Source organism: Natator depressus, chromosome 5 (genome assembly GCF_965152275.1).
Source record: "Natator depressus isolate rNatDep1 chromosome 5, rNatDep2.hap1, whole genome shotgun sequence".
Lineage (NCBI taxonomy): Eukaryota > Metazoa > Chordata > Testudines > Cheloniidae > Natator > Natator depressus.
The window spans coordinates 30,874,313-30,900,795 of record NC_134238.1 but is presented as its reverse complement, the minus strand read 5'-3'; the positions used below and the strand labels follow the sequence as shown (position 1 = coordinate 30,900,795).

Below are 26,483 nucleotides of genomic sequence, written 5' to 3'. Positions count from 1 at the left end.
AATAAACTGCTAATTTTTGTTCTTCTGCTACCCCCTCTGTTTACTTTTCTGTCTATCTTTAGCTTGTGAGGCCCCCAGAGGAGACACAATCTCTTCTTGAATATCTGGAAAGCATGTAGCACAGTGGGTTCTACCATAAGTAACTGATAAATATAACTCTCCATCTCACATTTGTTTGTTGGCAGTCGTGTGACATCACATTGCTCCATTTCCAACGTGCTAAGATTGCAGGATTGTTAGTCCCACACAGCAAGCGGGTATAAGACTTCAACATTTGCAACTCTTATGACATAGTTATCACATATCTCCTATTCTAACTGTTGGCAAAACTGTGATAATCTAACAGTGTTGCCAACTCTCACGATATTATCATAAGTCTCGTGATATTTGTTCCTTAAAGTGATATGTTCCTTAAAGTCCAACTCCTGGAGTCATATAATTATGAGAGACTCTCAGATTACTTTTTCTGTATGCCCTCATAGTTGCTGAGAACAGCTTGAAAACATGAATCCTAAAGGTTAAAAAACCAGAAGGTAAATTAAAAATAGCCACAAAATGTTTTGGTTTATATCTTAGTCTTGTGATTTATTTTTAAGCCAAACTCATGATTTTTGTTTAATGCCTGGGGTTGGAAATACTGCCACTATGTGGTAACTGCCAGCAAATGATGGTTTTTTTTCACGGCAGCCACTGTACACACAATCATTATGACAGAAGATGGGCAAAACTGAATGTTTTTACCTTATTGAAATGAAATATTTTGACATTATCAAAATGAAACAATCTGATATTATCTAAACAAAATATTCTGATGGTACTGAATTAAAATTTTTCAGAATTTTTGTTGCATGGAAAATTACAGAATTCCAGGGTTTTTGCCCCGAATTTGGAACAATTTTTTCCCCAATTTTTTTTTTGGGGGGGGGGATTTCCCTTTGAAAGGAAATGCCAGTTTCCAGCCAGCTCTAATTCTCATTATGTAGCATTGTAGTGATGATATTTACTTGCATTCTGTTATCTCATTCTCTAATCACTTAAGTATTATAAACCCTCATATTTAGTACTTAACTAGTTGGATTGCTCAACAGTCAATACTCTACTTTATGTCCTGTAGCTTTGATGGTATGTAGCCTTATTCTGCCAGTGATACTCCAGACTATAATGCCATCCTCAGTCTTAATCCTGTTTGAAATTTGAACTTCTTTGTTCAGCAATTATTGCTATGGAGGCATTACCTGTAATATACCATTCTGAATGTGGAAAACTGCTACAATAAATGTTTTTAGCTATTGCTCCATATGCCTGTTTTAAGAAAGCGTACCTGTAATTTCCAGTTTGAAATTGAAACCACCAGAAGCCAAATATCCAATATGGCTATTATTGAGTAGAGATTGATTTTGCTTGGAAACCTCTGTTGTCCAGTGGATATCCATAAGGTACACAGTTGCTCATGGTTAAAACTGAACTCTGTCATTACCCTGAAATCCTCCTTGCATGTTCTTCCCATTATCTATTACTATTAACAACATTATTCCTAATATACCCTGTCACCTGGGCCTATAACCAGGGGGTCATCTTTAACACCTTCCTCTCTTCCACACATCTAGTTTATATCCACATCTTACAGATGTTTTAGAGGAAAACAAGTAAGTTCCAGATTTTTCTCTCTATCCTTGCAACTAAAACTCTGGTCCAGAGAATCCTCCTCTTTTCTTATTCAGACTAGTTCAGTCTCTCCTTCTCGTCTCCTTGTCACTATACTGCCCTACCTTCAATCAATTCAGGAGGCTGAGATAATCTTCCTCAACTACTGTGCTGTCCACATCATACTCTTTGAATTTCTCCACTGGCTCCTCCATTTACAATGGATCAAGTTCAAGTCAAACTTCTTATCCTCACTTGTAAGGCTCTTCCTAAGTCTCCCTGTCCCTGCTTCTCTCTTGTGTGTTGGCACATTAATCCATGCCACCTTTGCTGCACCAGAAATGCCAGCCTCATCCATGTCTTGGGTGCTTCCCCAAATCATCTTCGCACTTTGTTCCATGTCTCCTTGTATGCTTGGGACATAGTCCCTAGCATGGTTCAGAAAGCCACTCACCTTACCACCTTCAAATCCTTCCTTAAGACCCACTGACTTTGATTTCAGTATTGCAGGATCAAGCCTTTATTCTGATGTATTATGATGAGCTGGAATATTAGTTTCTAGTTTAGAAATGCAGGAATTCTGAAGTTGAGGTTAGAGGTACAGTGCAAAAAGACCCAACAGTGATAAAATAAGAACAGACATGAATTGTCTCCTAAAAACTCAAAGTGAGCCTTTTTGAGGTACAGCATATGTGGGGTATCTTTCTTTTCACTCTTTCATGTGCCTCAGATGTACCTGGCTCTGGCTGGGACAAAAAAAAAAGAAGTTTCTTGAAGTATTTCTAGTCTGAATAGAAGCATGATGCCCAGGAAATCTAATGAAAAGGCCTACTCTTGAGAGGATTATAGGCTGGTTTTGCAGACTCAGATAAAGTTTTGATAAACACCCAGACTTTTAGGTATTTATGCAATCAGAACTTTTTGTATTGCATCTGTGTTCTTAAAATGTACAGTATGTTCAATTTCAGCTAATGTTGTCGGGGGTTGTGCATGCAATTTGAATATTAAAGAGTGACTAATTTTAAAAAGCTATATAGGGTTACATTTAGCAAATGTGTCTGTGTGGAAATAATTTCTGGCTATAAATGTTGGTTACATTTGCTCAATATTTATTTGGTACATTCTATTATTAATGTTGTGATACACTATTAACTGCTTGTACACTTTAAAGTATTTCCAGCAACACATTTATTATAACTTTGTTTTTTCTTTAAAAAAACAAACAAACTAGACTTCAGTGGAAATACTGCATGATAGAAATAATGTGTATTACAAAGTAACAACAAACTACACTTGTGAATATTCCAATTAAACCTGGAGCCTCCCTTTGGCAGCAGAGACAGTTTTTGAAAGGGTCTGTTTTTTGTTTAGAGTTTAGAGAGAACTACGGTACATGGCTACAAGTGGAACCAAGACACTTGGAAAGGGAGCGCTGGAAACATTAGGCGTGTTCTGTTTTTATTGTAAGATCAATAAAAGCAATGACTACTGTTGTTGGAGAATTCCTGATTTGCTGTTTTGATTATAATGCTGTTCAACATGGTGCACCATTCCTATGTTTCGAGAGGGTAGAGTGCATTCAAATCAAAGCAATGAGAGTTTAGACAACAGATTCAACATGGGTGGGTTAGCATATGACCACTTGCTGGGTTTCAATTTAAACACAGAAATAAAAAAGGTCCTCTATCTCTTTAAGGATATAATTGCTGAAACATCTCTATTGTCCAAATCTGGACAAGCAGTAATAACAACAACTACATCAAATGCAAAATGTCAGGGCCATCCCTAGGCATATACTGCATATGCGGGGTGGGGGTGGGGGGGAAATGGAGGAGCTGGGGGGGGAGGGACTTAAAGTGACAGTGCGCTCACTGTTTCTCACACTTCCCTAAGACACACACAGTCTCTCTCACACCCAGACTGGCTCTCACACCCACATACACTCTGCCTCTCACGAGTCAGTCCCCCAATACAGATTGTCTCTCTCACACACACACCTCACAGAGTCTCACAGTCACACACACACACTGGCTCTCTGGCTTTCTCCCACGCACTGGCTCTCTCTCACACACACACATAAACACACACTCTGTCACACACACAGACACATGTATTATTGTTTCAGAGTAGCAGCCGTGTTAGTCTGTATTCGCAAAAACAAAAGGAGGACTTGTGGCACCTTAGAGACTAACAAATTTATTTGAGCATAAGCTTTCGTGAGCTACAGCTCACTACATCGGATATATTATTGTTGTTATTACTGCTTGGTACTTCCTGTCAAAGTGCTTATGGTGAGCCAGGAGTATCGAGGGGCTGCAGGAGGGCTGTGGGCTCTGGCAAGATGCAGCCCCCATGTGACAGTGCGAAGCCTGCCTTGAGTCACTGCCGCAGCATCTGCTCTGTATGAAGCACGATGTGTGTCAGCAATGGGGAAGTTCTGGGGGTCCATGGGTGGGGGTGGTGGCTGTGCCACCTCAACACACTGGGTCAACGGTGCCAGCTGAGGACCGCCTTCAGTGGAACATAGGGGCACCAGTTTAATAATACTACGTAGGGCCCCCATAAATCCTAAGGATGGCCCTGCAAATGGTTTCTGGTATATCTTGCTTCAGTTTTCACTCAGGGCTGTTTTTATCACCCTGAGGAGTCATGTGCCTAATGCCAATGAGGCTAATGAGCATTGCTGCAACCTGCTAATCTACCCTCCTTGTTACAAGAGTGCAGGGGAATTTTAACCCCTACACTTGCCAGACTTTGTATAGGATCCATTCAATACTTCACAGTGGTACTCCCAAAAGTTAAAACCAGTCTTGCTTCAATCTTCCTCTTCCCTCCTCCATGGCTCTACACATATGAAACTGAATGGAATTCATCACAAACCTGCCCCAATGAAATATATCACCACACTGTAACAGATTAAAGTGCAACATATAAAAGGTTGTTGTCTGCTAAAAGCTCTGGTTCCTGATTAAGGAGAAGCATATGCTCTGTCCTTACAGACCACTCTGTTTCCAAGGCAGCATGTTTTTTGTTGGGTTTTTTTTTTTTTTTGGTTTGGTTTTAAATAACAACTCAGTTGTGTGCTAGTTTTAGAAAGCACTGATGAGGAAACACAGAGTGTGAGAATTTAAACTCCCATATGCTTCTAGGCTCAATGAAAATGTCTGCAATGGGTTTCTGAGAGCTGAGCATGCATAATAGGGTAAGGCAACTTTTATCGAACAAACTCTTGTTGATAAATTCGGATTCCGTAAAGAATCTCCCTAATTTATCCTGACATTTATACCTCATTTGTAGTAGAGAAACACATATTTAAAGTACTTAATTGATGTTTTGGGTGCCTCTGTTTTTCATTTTACGTTTAGTGATCATGGATTAAAGAAGCAATGCCAACATTTTCAAAATTGGGAGGTGGAAGTTTAGCTGCTAATTTAGGTGCCTAAAAATTAAATTCGGTGCCTAACTTTAGATACCCATGTTTGAAAATGTCAGCCTTAGACATCATCCACATAAAAATTATATTAGTTTGAACCCATTTTTGTAACTGTGTCCAGCTGACATACTCAAACACTTTTTGCCTGGTCAGTGCGTGCAAGTCAGGCAAAAGGGAGCATTCCACCTGTTTTACAAACCTCTTTTCTAAACTAGAGACCATGGAATCATAGAAGATCAGGGTTGGAAGAGAACTCAGGAGGTCACCAATCCCACCCCCCTGAAGCAGGACCAACCCCAACTAAATCATCCCACCCCAGGCTTTGTCAAGCTGGGCGTTTAAAACCTCTAAGGAGGTTTTAAAACCACCACCTCCATAGGTAATCCATCCCAATGTTTCACCACCCTTCTAGTGAAATAGTTTTTCCTAATATCCAACCTAGACCTCCCCCACTGTAACTTGAGACCATTGCTCCTTGTTCTGTCATCTGCTATCACTGAGAACAGCCTAGCTCCATCCTCTTTGGAACCCCCCTTCAGGTAGTTGAAGACTGCTATCAAATCCCCCCTCACTCTTCTGCAGACTAAATAAACCCAGTTCCCTCAGCCTCTCCTCATAAATCATGTGCCCCAGCCCCCTAATAATTTCCGTTGCCCTCCGCTGGACTCTCTACAATTTGTCCACATCCTTTCTGTAGTGGGAGGGGGGGCCCAAAACTGGATGCAGAACTCCGGTGCCGAATAAAGGGGAATAATCACTGCTGGCAATGCTCCTACTAATGCAGCCCAATATGCCATTACCCTTCTTGGCAACAAGGGCACACTGTTGACACACATCCAACTTCTCGTCCACTGTAATCCCCAGATCCTTTTCTAAGTGGCAGAACGGCCACTTAGCCAGTCGGTTCCCAGCCTATATCAGTGCATGGGATTCTTCCCTCCTAAGTGCCGGACTCTGCACTTGTCCTTGTTGAACCTCATCAGATTTCTTTTGGCCCAATCCTCCAATTTGTCTAGGTCACTCTGGACCCTATCCCTACCCTCCAGTGTATGTACCTCTCCTCTTAGTATCATCTGTGAACTTGCTGAGGGTGCAATCCATCCCATCATCCAGATCATTAATGAAGATGTTGAACAAAACTGACACCTGGGGCATTCTGCTTGATACCGGCTGCCAACTAGACATTGAACCCTGTTGATCACTTCCCATATTCCATCCACTGGGAATTCACCCCTCATTGTACCACTTCTGCCTTCCCCCAGAGATTCCATAAGGAGTGAGTAGCTTTACATTCTCTAGGGGCTTCACTGTTGGAGGAGAAGTGACTGACTTTGGGTGCCCATTTCAGAGATACATTTACAGATACCTGATGTTACCAACAACCTCCCCCTCAGCATTAGGTCCCTTCATCAGTGTTGACCATGGGTGATTTTATTCTTGTGATAAATTATATGAACTAGCCTGGAAAATTATTTACCAAAACTGTGTTGTGTTTTACCTGGATAAGGCAAAGTATATTTAACTCACATTAGCTGTTTTATAAATGGGTTCACTGGCACAGGTACTTTCATTGTATTAATGGGGCCTTAACAATCTCTTCTGCCCTTCGTACGTGCACATAACTCCCACGGATACTAATGGACTTATACCCAAAAAGAAAAGTAAGACCTATTGTCCTTTTTATATGCAAGAATATCTCCCAAGCATGCTAAATACATGGGAATATTCTACAAGTACATTTATACTGTATAGCAAAAGGAAATAAACCATTTATTAACTCTTTGTGAACACTTAGATCTAACTTCTTCCCTGGTCTAATTATTTTGCTCTTCACTAGTCAATCATTTGACCCACAAATTTACAGTTGAGGTAAATATCTATGCCAGAAAAATCCAAACCAAATTATGATTTTTTCCCCCTGTTTTTGCTGGTCTTGTAACATTAAAAACTAAAAGTACTGCTATAATTAGCTAGGGTATTTAGTATCCTTAAGTGAAATATTTACTGTGTTGTATTATGAGAGTTATTTCCCAAAGGTCAAATATTGCTGTCAATCTGTGGCAAAACTCCTACTGAAGTGAATGGAGTTGTATGAATCGAGTGAGGATAGTGTATAACTGTAGTGGTCCAATTCAATAAACAATTTTATTTGCTGTGTAGTGGAAACTTATATTTCACTAAAGAAACAGTATGAACAATTTCTGTTTTGCAGATATAGAGTTGTATTTCTGTCTTGTATAGAGTCATAAAGCACAAAAGACCTATTTGCAATACAAACATTCTATTAATACATTTTCCATAGTATTTAATGTAACTGTATATAAATGTGACCTATAAAGACATTCAGCACTAGAGTTCAACCTCAACGGGCACAGGTGAAGTGGCTGATCGCATTACTCCGCTTCTAAGGGAGACTGTGGCCTGCATGAGAACAAGCTAGCTGAGACTCAATCCAGACTGGAGGAGGGTAATGCTCGTTGCTTGAGGGAAGCGGAGGAGAAATAAGAGTTAATTGCTGGTGTAAAAATTATTGGTTTCTTTGGTACCATTGGCCATGATCTGGTTATCTGTACCATGTGCAAATAGAATACAACAGCAACCATTAACATGTACATTTGGAATTTTGAAGAGGGTACTTTTTCAAGGCTTTAAGCAATTGTTAGCATAACTGACTGTGAACATAATGTTAAGGTGGGAAGTGTTTTGTTTTGTTTTTTGTTTTGGACAGGATTATAGGTCTGGCTGATAAAAGCAACTCTGTTGAGCTTGCGTACTTGGATTTGATTTAATACCCCAAGACTTTTTGATTTTAAAACAAAACAAAAAACCCAAATTGTGTTTATATGGAACTAATAGACACAGATTAGATGATTAAAAACTGTCTCATTGTTAGATTTCAAAATGTTGTGAATGTAGCAGTACTGATTAGTGGTGACATTTAAGCTAGGTCCACATGACCCATTATTGGTCCAACACTGTTCAATATTTGTATCAACAATCTAGATGATGATATAAAATCTGTGCTGGAAAAGCTTCCAGATGACACAAAGATAGGTGGGGTAGTAAATAATGAGGAGGACAGGTTATGGTGAGAGTGATCTGAATTGGTTAAATGACCAAAATCCAACAAAACGTGTTTTAATACAGCCAAATGCAAGGTAATATACCTGGGAACCAACTATACAGGTTATACCTACAGGATGGGGGACTCTGTCTTAGAAAGCAGTGACTCAGAGAAGGATTTAGGGGTCACTGTAGATAGTTGCCTCAACATGAGCTCTCAGTGCAATGCTGTGGCGAAAGGGGCTAATGGGATCCTTTGTTGTATAAAAAAGGGGAATATCAAGTAGAGGTAGGGAAGAGATCTGTCCTCTATACACAGCATTAGTAAGACTGCCACTAGACTACTGTGTCTGGTATCTGCACTTAACGAAGGACGTGAAAATGCTGGAGAGAATTCAGAGGTGACTCACAAAAAAGATCCAGGACTGGAAAACAAGCTTTATGATATACGACTTATGGAGCTCATCTTATTCAGCTTTTCGAAGAGAAGTGACTTGGTCACAGTGCATAGGAAAAGATGGAAGTAGTAGGGTCTTTTCAATTTTGATGACAAAGGTATAACAAGAACCAGTGGTTGGAAGTTGGAGTTAGACAAATTCAAACTTGAAATAAGATAATTTTCTACCAATTAGGGTAATTAAACATTGGAACAGCTTACCAGGGGAGGTGGAGGACTCACCATTGCTTTCCAAAAGATTTACCATAAACCACTTCTGGGAGAAATTATGTGACCTGTGTGCAGAGGGTTGTGCTTGGTGGTCATGGTGCTCCCTTCTGTTCTTGCAGTCCGTGAATGTGTACATCCTCTTGCTGTCCCCTTCCCTCATGGGCCATGGAGAGAAGAGGATTGATCACATTACCCTCACCATGCTCCTAACAATTGCAGCTCTGCAGGAAGACAATGACTATAATCAAATCTCACGCTTCAGGTCTTCAGTCAGTCTCCTGCAGGGATAAGGAATTGTTTTTCCATGATGCCCATTGTCTTGATGTATCCTGGGAGAACACCTTCCTTTGAAGCATCAGAGATTGGCTACATCTAGATATGGGACACTATATAGGGTGGCTCAGTATCTTTTCTAAATTTCTGGATGGTGTGTCTTCTTGCTCCAATGCTCAGATTTGAGGTTAAGAAGGAATTTTCCCGCAGATCAAATGGGGAGGGACCTTGCGGGTTTCTCTCCAGTATGGGGCATGAAGGGCCTGCTGGAATAATCTGGAATATCTCTCAATTCCTTGCTATTGCAGGGAACTCAGCATTGGTGACACCTTGGTCTCTCCTGTTTTCTGCCTGTAGCACAGAGTTCAGTTTCCTGAGGACTGACATGATTTGAACTAAAGTCTTTAGGTTTAATATAAGGGTATCTGCATGAAATGTATTGGGTTGTGTTATACAGGAGGTCAGACTACGTGATCTGATGGTCTGTTCTGGCCCTAAACACTATGAAACCAGAAGCTATGTCAGGAATAAACTGCCCTTTTGACTGAGGGCATAGCTCTGCCATTTGTGGATTGGGTTTGCAGTTTGAGGTGGGGGGAGGGGGGTCAGGGTCTAGTTAAATTCTCAGCTGCTATTAGCGAAGCAAAAGGCAGCTACTGCCAGGTTAGAGAATTCTGCTGGCAATTGTTATAGTCCTATTGCTACTAGAGTAGTGCCTCCAGAGGACATTTGTGAGTCTGTTTATGTGTGAATTGCATTTCTAAGTGTAAGGGCACCCAGGCCTTAGAATGGATGTGTGTTTTTTAATAGTTAGTGCAAATCTAAATAAAGAAATAAAATCAAAACATAAATATTGCAAACCAAAACCCCAAGCAAGAAACATGAGTAGGCTGCTATGATGTAATTAACATATTACAACATATTACAGCTAGGCTGTTCTCAGTGGTGGCAGATGACAGAACAAAAAGCAATGGTCTCAAGTTGCAGTGTGGGAGGTCTAGGCTGGATATTCGGAAACACTATTTGACTAGGAGGGTTGTGAAGCACTGGAATGGGTTACCTATGGAGGTGGTGGAATCTCCATCCTTAGAGGTTTTTAAGGCCCAGCTTGACAAAGCCCTGGCTGGGATGATTTAGTTGGTGTTGATCCTGCTTTGAGCAGGGGATTGGACTAGATAACCTCCTGAGGTCTCTTCCAACCCTAATAGTCTATGATTCTTTATGGAGCCAGTTTTGAAGAAGAGTGCATCTTAAAAGCTCCTCATCAACTAAAGCCTAGGGAAAGGAAGGTTAGCTCTGGCAGACCTACAAAGGTGCACCATTGAGGCTTGTAAGTGGTCAAGCAGAACACCTATGCTCCATAAGAACAGGGACTTTGTGTCTACAGAACTTGGATTTTAATGAGGGAGAGTAAGGCAAACAGGATTTAGACAAATATATGTGTATTAATTGTTTGTAATTGCATTGTTGTTTATTTGTAACTTTTTCTATGCACTGTCACTCGCTTATCTTTGGATAGTCCTGCTCCTTCATAGAAGAGTCTTGTGAGGAGAGGAAGGATAGATTTATTCTGCTCTCCACTCAGTAAGAAGAACATAGTGAGAAGGTGGGAAAGGAGCTGGGAAAGAGGAGAAGGGGAGCCACTTGTCATGTCGTAATTCCACAATGGAAAATTGGGGAAAAAAGGAGATTTCACATGAAAGATTGTTGTTCTAATATGAAGAGTATTCTAATAACCTTTGCAAAAATGAAATAATGACAGTACTATCAAATCAATGATATAATGTATATTATGCGTATCTGTGACTGTCAAATATTTTTCTAACAATATATATCAAACAGTTCTGTGATACCTTTCATGAAAATGAAACCATAAAAGACTTATCAATCCAATATGACTGTGAGATATATTTCTACATCTAATGTATAATGGTATACAGACATTTTGGACTAATAGTAGTTTCACTCTTTCATTTTAACGAAGGTTATTAGAATACTCTGTTTATCAGAAAAATGAACAATTTAGGAGGGGAAGCAGATTTTTAAAATAAAACATTTTTTGAGATTTTCTGCCCCTAAGTCTAACTTAGTTCTGTGCTTTGCTGGTTACTATTTGTTTTTTAAAGTGGTGGGGGGGGGGGGTTGGGTTTCGTGGGTTTTTTTTTTTTTTTTTGCATTAGTAAGTTATGGTTTTGGTAACATTTTTATGCATGTTTCAGAAGTCATAGGAATGAACTATTTATATTTGAAGTTAGGCAATACATAGTGAGGGTCTGCCAACAGATATTAAGTTTATGCAAAAGACAATTATGATTATATAATATGTTTTAAAAATGCCAGTAGTCAACTCTGTGCTGTACAAAACATACCTAAAGACACTTCCTCCTAGGAATTTTCAAGCTAAGGACCAGATTGTACCATTTGGGTAGAGCCCTGAGTAAGTAGTGATGCAGAGCTTCACAGCCCTGGGAGGAGGTTGGAGAAGGATTGTCCTTTGGTAGGACAACTCCTGGCTTTAGGATGGAGCGAGTGCATTGGATGGTGTATCTTGTTCCTCTGTTGTTCCCAGCCTACTCTTCTGGACAGTACAAAGGGGGATGGTCCTTGCCCCTTCCTGCTCCAGCATTGCAATTGACTTTGGCCTTTGTGTGGGATGATGGGAAGAAGCACCTTTCACCCTTGCTCCCCGCCACCCACCGCACACAGGCACAAGCACATAGGAAACACTGACTCTAACTAAGCAGAGGAAACATACCAGACAAAAATGTCCTAGGCATCTAGAGAGTGTTTCTATTTTAGTGCTGTGGGTTTGTTTGTGTTTCATGGCTGTGAAACAGTATTTCCGACATCAGCAGTTTGAAATTGTTGGACTTTATGGAAGAAGTTAGTTAATTCACATAGCACTGGCTAATTTGCTTCATAAAATATATATAGCGGATGAATAAAGTTTGCTTTCTGAGCTATACTAGACCTTTCCAACACCAGCCTAATTCTTTCTCCAGAAAATTAGTTGCATTATAGCTTTCATGTTTAATCATGATTTAGAGCTCTGCCACATTTATATGTGGTGGTGCAATTCCTTTTGCTACTCACAAACTGGCTTCCATTTGTACATGCCTTGGAGTGGAATAAATGTGGCTTGTGTAATAAATTGAATGTCAGATTGACTAGATCTAGAAAGTAATTTTAAAAGGTCAAGTAAAATAGGCTGCTCTCAGCTTTTTTTTCTGTATATGTTTGATTAAAAATAGTTTGTTCTGTTTATTAAAACTCTGCTGTTTCCCTGCAGGGTCAGCTAAAGGGAATGCAGTTTGTTATACTTGTCAGCATTTTAAAGTTCTGAATATAACTAGATTAAGTAGTGTTGTATACCTTTCCCCACTATACAATTATTAGCTATAAAATAGGTATGATAAAATTAACCACACACATCAGGATTCAGTTGAGTACACAATGTACATTTAGGCATATCCAAGCATTCCAATCAATAGGAGTTCACAAGCTATTTTTCCAGACATAGTTTCAGTTTAGAATGTTGTAACTGGTTACAAAATACATAGACCCATCGGGCCAGACTGTTTCCCACTGAGATCAAATGGAATGATTGCGCTAACAGTTGGATCAGGACCACACTGTCTCACTGATCTTTACAGAGAATTCCTATAGACATCAATATCTGGAATATGTAGTGCAGAATATATGAAATGACAATGTAGAGCAGTGGTTCTCCACCAGGGTTCCAGGGCTCCCTGGGGGGCCGTGACCAGGTTTCAGAGGTTCTGCCAAGCAGGACAGGTGTTAGACTTGCTGGGCCCAGGGCAATTGCCCATCTTGCTACCCCTTAACGCTGGGCCTGGCTTTTATGTGCAGAAAACCAGTTATTGAGGCACAGGTGGGCTGTGGAGTTTTTATAGCATGTTTGGGGGGAGGGACTCCGAAAGTAAAAGATTGAGAACCCCTGATGAATCCCAAAGAGAATCCCAAAGAGCTCGTATTGATTTAAATGGACCCCTCAAGCCGGTATAAATGGTGTCCAAAAGAAAGGCTTTATTCTTTCTCCCTCTCCCTCTTTAAATTATTTTATTTCTTGTGGAGCTTTGCCACTATGTAACTATTATCTTGCTGGAGACCACATGAAAAGTAAGCTCATATAGGAGGCTCTGGATCTTACAGTTTTCAGTCTTTCTCCATGTGCTGTTCTGAAGAATAAAACCAGTAATTTCAGACTGATAGAGAGAAGGAAGCAAAAAGAATGTAATTTTTATTACTAATATTTATTCCATGCAGTCTGTTTTAATGTTCTATGGTTGAGCTTTAGATTTGATTTCAGAAAACTCTCGGAATCACTGTCCACAGGCAACTTTTCAGATCTGCCCACAGTGGTTATTTAATATTTCAGACTCTGTGTGCAGTTTCCTTTAGTTCAAGTGTCATCTCATGTTGCCTGCAGCATGATGCAAATCATGATCTGAGAATTAAAAGAAAGATACTGTTGCCAGTTGTGCCAGTCTTTCAATATTGAGCACCCTTGACACCAAAGCAGTTATACAAAATGGTTGTGGGGAAGAAGTATCTGAACAGATTCCATGGCATCACAGTTTGTAACACATTTTCCAAGCACTCCTCAGATTTTTGCCTTCCTCTAAGAGTTAATGGCATTTACCCAAAACAACCTGAAAATCAACACACAAAAGCAGCAGGGACTGTCTGCATTCCCTGACATGGAGTTCAATAGATATATTATTAACTTAATATGACAGCCCGTCTCCAGAATCATTAAGGAAGTGAGCTGGCAGTTAGGACTGCAACAGTTCTTTGTCTTGAGTGAAAAATCAGAGCTAAAAGTTCTGTACTTTGGGGTATGCACTGTATTGTAAATATGGAAGACAGCAGTCTGCTTTTTCCTCCACACATGGGAGTGAAAAAAGTCATTACTAAAGTGTGAGTGAAAACTGAGATAATCAGGGAAGCTTTGACTCTTAGAGCAAATTTCTATTCTTAACAAGTAGGTGTTGCCAAATCGTTCATAACTGAATTCACCCAAAGGTTATATTTCAGCCATATTAAATTAAAGGGACATTGTCAGCTTAGGTTAGGGAGAAAACTTCAGGTTCAAATGTTATGGAAAGAGGTTATAAAATTAATATAAAAATTATTTTAATTTTTAAGAAATCGGTGAAAACAGATTTTTATAGGTAAACAGTTTCCTGAAGTTTTTTCAAACTGAACATTTTAGCATTGTTAGTGAATCCCCAAAAGCCAGATAGCAAAATGGACAAATGGTCGGAAGTAGTACATAGTATTTTTGTCTAATCAGAGTTAAATGCAAATAGTAAACAAAGACAGAAAAGCAATGGAAGATACATTAGGTTTTATTTTTTCCCTGTTTTAGTAATTTAAGGTGGTGTTAGTTAAAATTGTTTAAATATATTGGCCAATTTTTTCAAACCTGGGTGTTGAAGTGAGACTCCTCAGTCCGCATGTAAGTACCAAAATAAAAGTGGTGTGACTTTCAGAGGTGTTCAGTACCTGCAGTTCTCACTGACTTATACAGGATTTGTAGGTGGAGTGCACTTATGAAAATCAGGCCACTTATATTTAGATGTCTGAGTATGGATTTAGTAGCCTAACTTTAGGTACAAAGGTTTAAAGCTTTAGCTATTAATTTTATCTTGATAGTGTCTCTTTTAATGTCAAAGTATCTGGCTTAAACTCTTGGTCCCACAAAATGGGAGTTAGGTCACCTAAGTCCTATTCCTGGCTCTGGTATGCCTTCTTTGCTGCAGTTTGGCCAATTCACTAATGGTTGAAATTGGAAAGACTGTAGATTTCTCTGAACTTTCTGTATCTCTGTTACCCTATAGAAAAATTTTATTGTCCCCATTTTATACATTTCATAGGAGTTTTGGTGAGGCTTAACTCATGAATGTTTGTAAAGTACTTTGTGATACCCTGTATGTGTACCAGAATGTCTTCCAGTAAGCATTATTGTTACGGTTATTAATTTACTTCAGTGTTATGACAATTGTTCTACTATGTCAATAGAAAATGTTACATAACAGATTTCTGAGATAGGTTATTTGCTCTGTTAGTGAAAAATATATCAAAGGAGTCTTTATGAATACTAAGACTGAATGTAGTGGTGTTAAAGCCAGTGGATACATTGTAGTCAAAGGGGCTTAACACATGTACAAAGTTTGGGATTTTTGTGTGTGTGTCTCTAGATCATTTACAAACTCAAATTACGGTTCTGGTGATGCTCTGTAAAATCCGCAGTAGTTTGGGATCCAGGTATTTTGAGAACTCACATCTCACTACCTGCTTTACATTGATAATTGATCCTTCGGGTTACACAGGCTTGCAGCATGAACATATACATAGGAAGGACCCAGTGGAAGGTTGTTTTCAATTAAGGCTTCTCTAAATCTGCAATTTGCTACTGCACCCCTTTTTGCTCAGATTCTCAATTTATTGATCTTTAGGATATGTTGTGAAATGTGTCTATTTAAATAGACCTTTTCAGGAGGTTTAGCTTCTAGAGAGCTTGTCAAAATATAATATTTGGAAGGAAAGTTTGGAAAACTTTTTAATTTTTTTCTTCAAAACTTTATAGGAAACCAATGCATTTTTCAACAAAAAGTTGAAAACCAAAATTTTGGTTTTTTTCTCCCTCAACCTGTTTCTTTACCATTCCTCCCTTTTTTTTTTTACTTGTTTCCATCTTGCCACTGAGAAAAGAGGGAAAGGGGGAAAAACAGATGGGAAGAATCCCCAAATTGGAACATTTCTTTGTTATTTACCTCTATCAAAAAACAAAAAAACAAAAACCACACAGAAAACTTCAAAAGAAACAAAAAATGTCCCTGAAAATTTTCATTTAACAATTTTTCATTGAAAATTTATTCAAATATGTGCACTGGATGATTTGAGGATTTTTATTATTTCATTGATATTCATAAGGTAATTTTGTGCAGCACAAAAATATTGTAATAAGCACTATAAAATGATAGAATATGTAAACACTAACTTATGAATAAGTGTGCTAAAATAGGATGGATAAACAGTATGGTTGAAATGCTAATTTAATAGACCACACTAAGCTATTTAGATAATATCGAGAACACAATAATGCATGTGTAATACTGATCCTGAATGCTAAGAAATACAGGAGTCATTCCTTGAGTGGAAGCTTTCACAAACAATGAAAGATTACAGTGTCACATACTGACTATTCACTCCTCTTATGGAGTGTGGATTCACATAAAAATTTCAACACGTGCTATTGCTCTTATAATGTATGATCACTGTTGTAAAGGCACACCACTCATGAAGAGACAGACATACTTGAATGGTGACAAAAGGACAAAACTTTATTCAGGCCAGCCATTTTTACAAGATAGGCATTGGGACAGTCCTTACCAAATCCAGCCAAACTAATGGTTTCCCAGTTTGCACACACAATCCCAGACCCAGCCATAATCCCTCACTAAAACCTAAAGATTTGAGCAGAGTGCCTCAACTACTAGGCTTAAATTTTAACCTCCCCCTGTGATAGCTCCTTATTTATACTAATCCTTGTGGCTCATAGGAAGAGCCACATTGGATAGCAAGCAGTTTCACCAGGCAACCAGGGACTGATGTTGCCTTATGCTACTATTGTTACTGTAACCGTGTAGGTGTCATGTTAGTACCCTACAGTAGTTCGTGTAAATTTCCCTGGTAGTGCAATCACTCACTTGCTTTGTTATGCATTCCCGTATTTATTCCCCACATCACCTCAGTGAGTAATACCCGGTTTAAAGGGTCTAAAATAAAGATGGACCTGAATCAAGTGCACACAAATAAACTTCTCCAAACTTCGGGAAAGCATAAATCAAGATCTGAGCTTTGCTTGTCAGGCCCTTCCCCAGCCCAAAACTATGCCAACGGTGGAATTTGCCCAAGTGAAATGGCTTTGACTAATCCATTTTTATGCATTCATGTCTAGTGGGTACATGCACAATCATCTTTGCTTGGAGTAGAGGGATGAGAGTTAGGAGATCTGTATTTTGTTCCCAGCTCTGTCAGTGTGAGTTTGGGAAAGTCACGTCGGGCCAGGGTTTCAAATGCTCAGCACCAAAAATAAGGACAATACTTTCAGAAGAGCTATGCTCTCATTTAGGCATCTAAGAAAGGGGAAGATTTTGATCTCAACACTAAACAACTCCTATTGTCACACTTCTGACCAAATTTTCTGAAGAACTCAGCACCCAATGTATTGATTTTTTTTTTAAATGAAAATCTCACCACTTACTTTGGTGTGTAAATGAAAGCCAAGCTCCTTTTGAAAATATGGCCCAATTGCTGACAGAGCTCTTCTAAACTTCTAACCCTTAATCTTATGCTTTAGTATCTCCAGCTGTAAAATAGGGATGTTACCATGTATGTTAGTGCAACATTTGAAGAGTCTGGGTGAAGGTGCAAAGTATGTGCAAACCATGTATTGCTACTAACTAAATTTCCCAGATTTGTTTATCATAACTAGAATAGGTACTCTGGCTGAAATCATAGCTCCACTGGAGTCAGTGGCCAGGCTCCCAATTCAATAGGGTTGGAATTTCACCTCCAGAAGTGTTTATGGTTGCAGTAAATGTATCTTGACAGACAGACAGTTGCCCAATTGCAGCCCAACTTGGGGCATTCCTCAACTGTACATATTCCATATTATTTACTGTCAATTATTTTAAATAAAGTCATTTCCTGCCTAGTCTCTAGGTGCATTCCATGCAACAAAAAACCACAACTTTTTAATCAAAATAAACAATTGCATCTCTATTTATTTAAAATTTCTAAACAGCAAAACCAATTTTTTTCTGTTTATTCCCATTTGCAGTAAGTTCTCCATGAACTTCCAGTACCACAGCCTGACTTTTGACAGGAATTAAATGGTATTTGGGTAACACATGACATTTTGAATAATGTTATAAGCACCTCTCACCCATTTCTATCAGAATTGGGACTTGGGACAAATGTTTTAACAATAGCATGGCTGAGAGAAAAATACTTTATACATAACATTAGTATCTAGATAAGTGTTTGAATATCCTAAGTAGTTTTGGATTTTAGATTGAGAAATACACTATAATTTTTCAGTTTTAAAGTAGGGCACATTCCATCTAACAGAAAATATCAGCAATGTTTTGGAAGGTGCCTAATCTGATCTCAAAATATTTCATTTGTACTCATTTACACATGCAAGTAATAGAAACTGTGCATTCAGTTTACATATTTAACAATTTACATATACAAATTCCACATACAAATTCTATGTAAAATTGCATGTGCAAATACGGAGGTAATTTTTAAAATCATTGTCTTTGGTCGGTAAGTTTAATTGATTCACAAATTTTAAGGCCAGAAGGGACCAAGGAACATAATGATTATGTAGTCTGACCTCTTACTATGTCAAGTAGGAGGTTCTTAATGTATCATGTAAAAGGTTATAATTTGGAGTAAAAATCAACATGATCTTCAGTAAAAATAGTTTCAACTGAGCTTCAGTGGCATTCATAGGTTCAGTGTAACAGTATATAATGTGTTTGTGTAATGTCTGTAATATGATGTTGCTGTAGATTCTCTTCACATGCTAAACCCATGGCATATTTGTTCATCATCCTCAGCAAAATTATCTTTATTCCTTCTTCCCTCCCTCAAAAGGAAGTTTATTTTTGGAGGACTGTATGGTCTTCCCTCTTCCTGTTCCCTCCTCCAGTCTTTGTTGAGAGCAGTTAGATCCTTTTTTCTTCTTTTCCTTTGCTACCCTCTATCCCCACCTGCAGGAAAGTTCATTCTGGGTGGCTGTGGGAAACTGTTGCCCTTTTTCAGCAGTAAGGACTCAGGTTTCCTAACTCAATTTCATATGGGAAATTATATTCTATTTAAAAACGCCCTTCAAATTTTGTATGGACAGGGCAATCTTCATCTTCTTACCTGAACTGTTGGATAATGTTGGTGTGCACTGTTAAACAGGTAGCACATTTTACCCTGGAGCTGGCTGCATTTCAGGAGTAGCTAAATTGAATCACATAAAATATTAATAGTTTGGAAAATGTTTTAAGATACTGTGTACATATTTCCTCTAGATGTGGGACATAATTCTTATTTTGTATGTCAGTGAACAAAGTGTCTTTGCTTCTGAACATGCTAATTATGTCCGGCAAAATTGCCCTTAATAAGCTGTTAAATGTATGTGGCGTATGGGTGTTTGCATGTTCTCACGCATGTATTTATATAGGGTTTTTTTTTTTCATTGTAAAGGACAATGCAGATACAATCATTTTTGTCCAGCAATGAAGGGTTTAATTGAACACACCAAATTATAATGAGTTGGTCCAGGTGTTTTGGAAATTGCTATACGTTAGGAAAATTAATAGTGTTTAATAACCATGAAATCTACACTTCCATCTGTATGATTGTGGTATAGTAGGGCAGGTGTTTGTGTACTGAATTGTGAAATCAACAAAGAATACAGGAATATGACCCCAATATGATTAAAGGCCGTTTCATACTCTTCGTTTTCTTCATTTATATTTAGCACATATTGAAAAGGGACTGAACACACACACAGATATATTAGCATAAAACAACTATGAAAGATTGAAGGAAAATTCTTGTGAAATTTCTCATTTGAAGATGCTTAAATATTACATTGACAGGTATCTTAATATAGATTAAATTATATGACATTAGATTAAATAGATGAAACAAAGATATAAAGCTAGTTTTTAGATCTGGACATCTCCTTCACTGCACAGTGTACCATATATGGAGGTGAAAATTTGGGGAATTGTGCTCTTGTAGGTATTGTAGTAGTCTAAGGGGTAGGATTCATGGAATCTGTTCTGTTCTGTCATTGTCTTTTGCATGACATTGGGCACTTAGCATTTTTATGTTTTAGTCTGCTTACCTGTAAAATGGAAATAGTAATAACTACTTTCACTGGTGAGGCATAATTAATATTTGTTAAGTACTTTAAGATCCTCAGGTGAAATCTTTAAAACATGATTTGAGGACTTCAGTAACTCAGCCAGAGGTTGAGTCTGTTACAGGAGTGGGTGAGGTTTTGTGGCGTGCAATGTGCAGGAGGTCAGACTAAATGATCATGATGGTCCCTTCTGGCCTTAAAGTCTATGAATCTATGAAAGGCACTATAGAAGTGCAAAATATTGGCATTATATGTGGAATATGGTGATGTGATTTTATATAATAAATTAATCCCAAAGTATGGTAAGAAAATCACAGTGTTTCTTAAAAAGAAAAGGAGTACTTGTGGCACCTTAGAGACTAACAAATTTATTTGAGCATAAGCTTTCGTGAGCTACAGCTCACTTCATCGAAGCTTATGCTCAAATAAATTTGTTAGTCTCTAAGGTGCCACAAGTACTCCTTTTCTTTCTGCGAATACAGACTAACACGGCTGCTACTCTGGAACAGTGTTTCTTGCATCTCTTTAGTTTGCTTGGATGAGAAAAATCTCATGTTGTATTACCTGAATTTCATCACCTAAATAATTTGTAATTTTTGTCTCCAGATTTTCCATATGACGTATGATCTGGCCAGTGCTGTGGTGAGAATCTTTAATCTAATTGGAATGATGTTGCTACTTTGCCACTGGGATGGTTGTCTTCAGTTTTTAGTACCATTACTTCAGGATTTCCCACCAGATTGCTGGGTGTCCCTAAATGGTATGGTTGTAAGTATTGTTCATTTTTCATTGTGTTTTTTCAAATATTTTTCTAAATTGTCAGTAAACTGCTAGTTAAAATTTTTAATGGGAAAAAAGTACATAGTAATACATTGCACTACATGTTAACATTTAAGATTGCCTTTTTCTTTTGTTGGTTGACTGACTACTAACCTTTTTTTAACCCGAACCACCAAATCACAGCTAGAGCTAGTTGTTCTCCATGACTGACCAAAACCAGAAGATATTTCAGTCTTAAAATCATCTTTATCTATCAATCCCCACTCTCTCAGCAAACTACCAAGAAGAAAGTTGGATGAAGTTTAGTATGAACTTTTAAAAAAGACTAGTAGGTACGGCTGGCCAGAAAAGATTTCCATTTTACAAAAATTTGTTCCAGTGCAGCAACCAGCATGTCTAATTGAGAGCTGGGACTTGAACCCGGGTCTCCTACTCACCTGGGATATGGGAGACCCAGGTTCAAGTCTATGCTCTGAATTGGGCATAGCAGGCACAGAGTATCCAGCATCCCGACTAACTGCCCTAACCACCAGGTACCTGTATGTTCGGGGCTCTTGCACTCTCCTTCTCACTCACCAAAAATGACATCCTGGGCCTGAGAAATCTTAACTATGAACATTTTGTCAAAAAACTGGCATTTTTCAACTGGAAAAGGTTTAGTAAATTTTCCCACCAGGTCTATTAAAAAGGCATTTTACCCACGTGTTAGTAGTTCAGTTTTGCCCTCAGTTACATGAATACAACATCCTTTGAACCAAATCCTGAAGTTGTTTCCCAGTTTTTTCCTCAGCATTTTACTCTGGCCAAACTTCCATGGAAATTTTTCCAAAGAGACAGTGAGGAAAAATTAAGGATTTACTTCACTGGAAGGTGTGTGTGTGTGTGTGTGTGTGCATGTGTGCGTGTGTGTGTGTGTAAAGTGCTAGTTCAAGGGCAGAACATGGCTGCATTTGTGTTACTTCTCATCTATTGTAAGAGAAATGGAGCCACACAGCTTTGATAACTGTCTTGAAGGCTGACCGCTTCAAAGAGCTAGGTGGTGTTTGTGTTGAAGACTTCAGATGATGAAGAATAGTTGATATACATGGAAATCTGTTAAAAAGATGCTAAAATGAAACTTTTCCCGGTTTAATATAGTCCACCATTAGGACTACTTATTATTATGTGGAACAACACAATATTGCCTATGTGGAAGGAAATGTGATTGAGGTAAAATAAAAACAAAAACAAACAAAAACCCATTTAGAAATAGATAAGCCAAACATCACAGAAACTGGGCAAATTGTCAAGTGAATGCATCCAATAAATGGAACAATTTTTGGCCGTGTCTGTCTCAGTTTGTTGATGGTACAGACAACATCAAGGAAGTGTTTAAGCAAGGAATATCTCTGCTGGGATTTGAACCAAAAAGCCTCAGATCTAAAAGCAGTAACTCTGCTCTACTGATACTCAATGCAAAACAAAACAAAAAAATTCCTTTAGTGTCAACAGTGGCAGCACTTACATTTTGTTTCATACCTTTTGTCACTAAAATACATCATTACGTGCAACCACAGTAAGAATGGGCTAAGTTATTTGGCCTTATTTTCAACTAATGAAAGCCTTGAAGGTTTGAAATGAGGCTGTTGCTTTGAGAACTTTTCCAAGCTCATGTTTTTCCAGAGCCAAACACTATGCATATAAACAGCTTTACTGAAGCCCACCATTTACTAAGCACACTATTCTATAAAAGGGAGAGAAAGACAGTTCAGGGACAGGTACACAATTCTGTAAGCATGAATGCTTATCTCGTTCAGCAACCAGAAGTTGACCCAATAAAAGATATTACCTCACCCACCTTGTCTCGCTAAAATCCTGGGACAAACAAGGCTAGAACTACACTGCAAAGAGACAACCCCACCCCCAAACTGTCATTTCTAGAGTTTAAGAGCTGAAGAGGGAGACGTCCTTAATCAAAGAAAAATATTTTATACAGGTATCTTAGTGTTCGTATGAAGCATAAAAAGGGGCAAATCATTATTTTTCAAATTAGAGAAGTCATTTTATAGTCTTTTACTTAAAAGTAAATTCAATTTTATATAGCAAAAAATAAATTCTAGGAATAAAGGAGGAAAATCTTTTTGCTGAATAAAAGAATAAAAGAATAAAAGCCAGATATTTAGAAAATGCCTGTAAGAAGAAGAGAAGGGGAAAACAATATCGCTACGCTGGTGCCAATACCCATTTTGGTACAAATTCATTGATGGCATAAGTTGGTGCAATGCAAATCAATGTAGTTGCACCCACAAACACCATGTCATTAATAAATTCTGGTCATATGCTTTTATTTGTAGCATATTTCATTTTATATATTTCTCTGTTAATAAAGGCCACAATTATTTGTACCACCGCTATCTGTGGCTCAGTAGGGCAGTTGGTGTGACTGCATTTCTTTGTCCCTGCCTTAGAGAAAGAGGACGCTTGTTTTGACACTAGCTGTTCCTTTCTGACAGTGAAGGTATGTCTACACTAAAGCTGGAGATGAAATTTTCAGCTCAAATAGACATACATGCACTAGCTTTGATCAAGCTAGCATGCTAAAAACATCAGTGTGTCATTGTTGGTATGGGCAGCAGGACAGGCCAAGTGCCCCTGGAGTACATTCTCTCCTGGGACCCTATATATTTACTCAGACAGCTACCCTGTCCTGCTACCTCACCTCCATGACTACACTGCTAGTTCAGTCAGAGCTAGTGGGTGTATGTCCACCTGAGCTGGAAATTACACCTCCATCTCTACTGTAGCTGTACCCACAATTGATTAGCATTCTAAAGAGAGCAGCTGCCAGCTGGTATATTTGTTCTATAGAAAATGGTGACTCTTGCTACTACTGCCTTTTGTGGGTGAGTGGATGAGCAGGTTTGATGGTGTCCCACTGATTCTTCATTAGACTAAGAGGACATGATTTCATTACTTCTGTTCTCTCCATTATTTCCATTGTTTTTGCTTGTGGGGGTTCATAGATTAGAAGTCCAGAAGGGACCATTATGATCTTCTCGTCTGACCTCCTGTATAGCACAGGCCACAGCTTCCTTGTATTCATTCCTGTTTCAACTAGAGCATATATTTTAGATAAACATCCAACCTTGATTTTAAAATTATCTGTAATGGAGAATTCACCACAACTCTCACGCTAATTGTTGTTCTAATGGTTAAGTACCCTCAATGTTAAAAATATACACCTTATTTCTAGTCTGAATTTGACTAGATTCAACTTCCAACCCTTGTATCTTGTTATAACTTTGTTGACTAGATTGAAGAGCCAATTATCAAATTTTTGTTCCTCCCTTAAATACTTATAAATGTTGATCAATCATCCCTTAACCTTCTCTTTATTAAACTAAAGGGATTGGACTGCATGAGTCTATCACTATGAGGCATGTTTTCCAAATCTTTAATCATTCTCGTGGCTCTTCTCTGAACCCTCTCCAATTTATCTACATCCTTTTTGAATTGTGGACCTCAGAGCTGGACACAGTATTCCAAAAGCAGTCACAACAGAGCCAAATAAAGTGGTAGAATAACCTCCCTATTCCTACTCAATATTTTCCTGTTTATACATCCAAGGACTGCATTATACCTTTTGGTCACAGTGTTGTTCTGTGAGCTCACATTCCACTGATTATCCACCATGACACCAACCCCTACTCCCCACCCCGAGAAGTCCTTTTCAGAGTCACTGTTTCCCAAGATAGAGCCACACCTGCTCAATGATTCCTCCTTTACAATTGCATTTTGAGATCTATCAGTTAGCCAGCTAGTCAGTTTTTTAAATCAATTTGGAATGTGCTAAGCTGATTTTGTATTCTTCTGGTTTCTCAATCAAAATGTTCTGTGGTACCAGGTCGAGTGTCATGCAGAAATCTATGTATATGACATCAACACAATTGCCATTAGCAATCAAACTTGTAATTGCATTAAAAAAGATAATTAGTTTTGACAAAATCTGCTTTGCATAAGCCATTGCTGATTGGCATTAATTATATTACCTTCCTTTAATTCTTTATTAATCAAGTCCCATATCAGTCATTCTATTATTTTGCCTGGGATTAATGTTACGAATTTAATGAATTAAATTTGTATAATTACCTGATTGGTCCCAAATATCCTTTTTACATATTGTCACAATATTAGCTTTCTTCCAGAAATTTCTCTTTCTTCCCCCCCCTCCCCCCCCCCCCGCCCATGACCCTGTATTCCAAGACTTATTGAATATTCAACATTAGTGGTCCAGAGAGCTCCTCTGCCAGCTCTTTTAAAATGCTTGAATGCCCGTTGTCTGGACTTGCCAACTTAAAAACTTCTATCTTTAGTAGCTGCTGTTTAACATTCTTCTTAATTATTGTTGGAATGGAAAGTATTTCCTCCTCCTCCTCATCATCCATGAATATATCATCTGGGCTTCTTTCCGCAAATACAAATATTTATTGAACATGTCTTCCGTTTCTACATTATTATTGACAATTCAACCCTTTCCATCTAGTAATGGAGCAATACCATTGTTAGGATTCCATTTGTGTCTTCCTCAGGCTGAACTTTTTTGGAAAGTTACAGCCAAAATGGTTCAGCCATTTCTGAGAATGAGGGGAAAATGTTTTATTTTTTTATTATTTTTTTTTAAAGGTAAAAAGAATGTGGATGGTATTTTCCTTGAGACGGTCATGGGACTTGTAATATGGCAAAGGAGTGGCCTTTGTGCCTTTTGCCATCTCCAGGAATCCACTGGAATTTGGCTAATTTATAAGCCTTTGAAAAAATTCAATTTACACATGGTCAGTAGAGACTTAAGAGTTTAGCAAGTAAAATCTCCAAAGTTTATCCTCACTGAGCATTCTCCATCCCCTCACAGCTCCTCTGTGTGACTGGGCACGGGGAAGGAGTAGATTCACCAGGCTCCATGTCCACAGCTGAGACAGCAGTGAGAGATTGAGAGGGAAACTGTGACTGGGGGTGGGGTGTGGGGTGCGAAAGGGAAGGCTGGGAATGGTTAGGTAAAGAGGCAGGCGGGAAGACTGGGACTGATTGGGCAAGGAAGCCAGAGGATCTGAGGGAGAGGGGAGGCTGTAACTCACTGGGCAAGAAGACTTGGAGCTGATGAGGGAAATGGGAGCAGAGGATGATACTTGGAGCCAGTTGGGAGGGAAGACTGAAATCAGAGGCAAAACTAGAGGAAGATTGGGACTAGTTGAACAAGGAGACTGTAGCTGGGACTGAGTGTGGGAGGAATGGAACCGGGAAGAACTGAGACTGGCTAGGCAAATACACTGGGACTAGGAGCCAGGGAGGAGTGTGTGTATGCTTAGTGGGGTGAACAAAATTGGATGAGGAGACTGGGGAGGGAGAGAAATGGGCAGCATGTGGGAGAACAACTAGCAAGCCAGCATGGAAGGGAGACACAACTGATGAGGAGCTGGGAGGGAAAAATGAGGACTGGCTGGGCAAAGAAGACTCATATGGGGAGCCTAGAGTGGACAACTAGGTCTGCCTTGGCTAGGTGACAGACTGAGGAGTGGAGAGTTGGTTTGAGAAGAATGGAACTTGGAACAAGGAGCTAGGGATGGAGAATAGACATCACTAGGACAGGGGAATTGTTGCAGGAGACAGGAAATGAAAGACTATCA

At 38.8% G+C, this 26,483-nt stretch overlaps 1 protein-coding gene across 3 annotated transcripts in view; it reads left to right on the top strand.

Annotated features, from left to right (window-relative positions):
* HCN1 (hyperpolarization activated cyclic nucleotide gated potassium channel 1) overlaps positions 1–26,483 on the top strand; it is a 298,037-nt gene that overhangs the window by 139,750 nt on the left and 131,804 nt on the right. For 2 of the 3 annotated variants that reach the window (XM_074953931.1, XM_074953933.1), the window contains exon 3: positions 20,650–20,811. The exons of the other annotated variant lie outside the window; for it this stretch is intronic. In XM_074953931.1, coding sequence (XP_074810032.1) covers positions 20,650–20,811 — 162 coding nt within the window. The remainder of the gene's footprint in view (positions 1–20,649; positions 20,812–26,483) is intronic. 3 annotated transcript variants of the gene reach the window in all.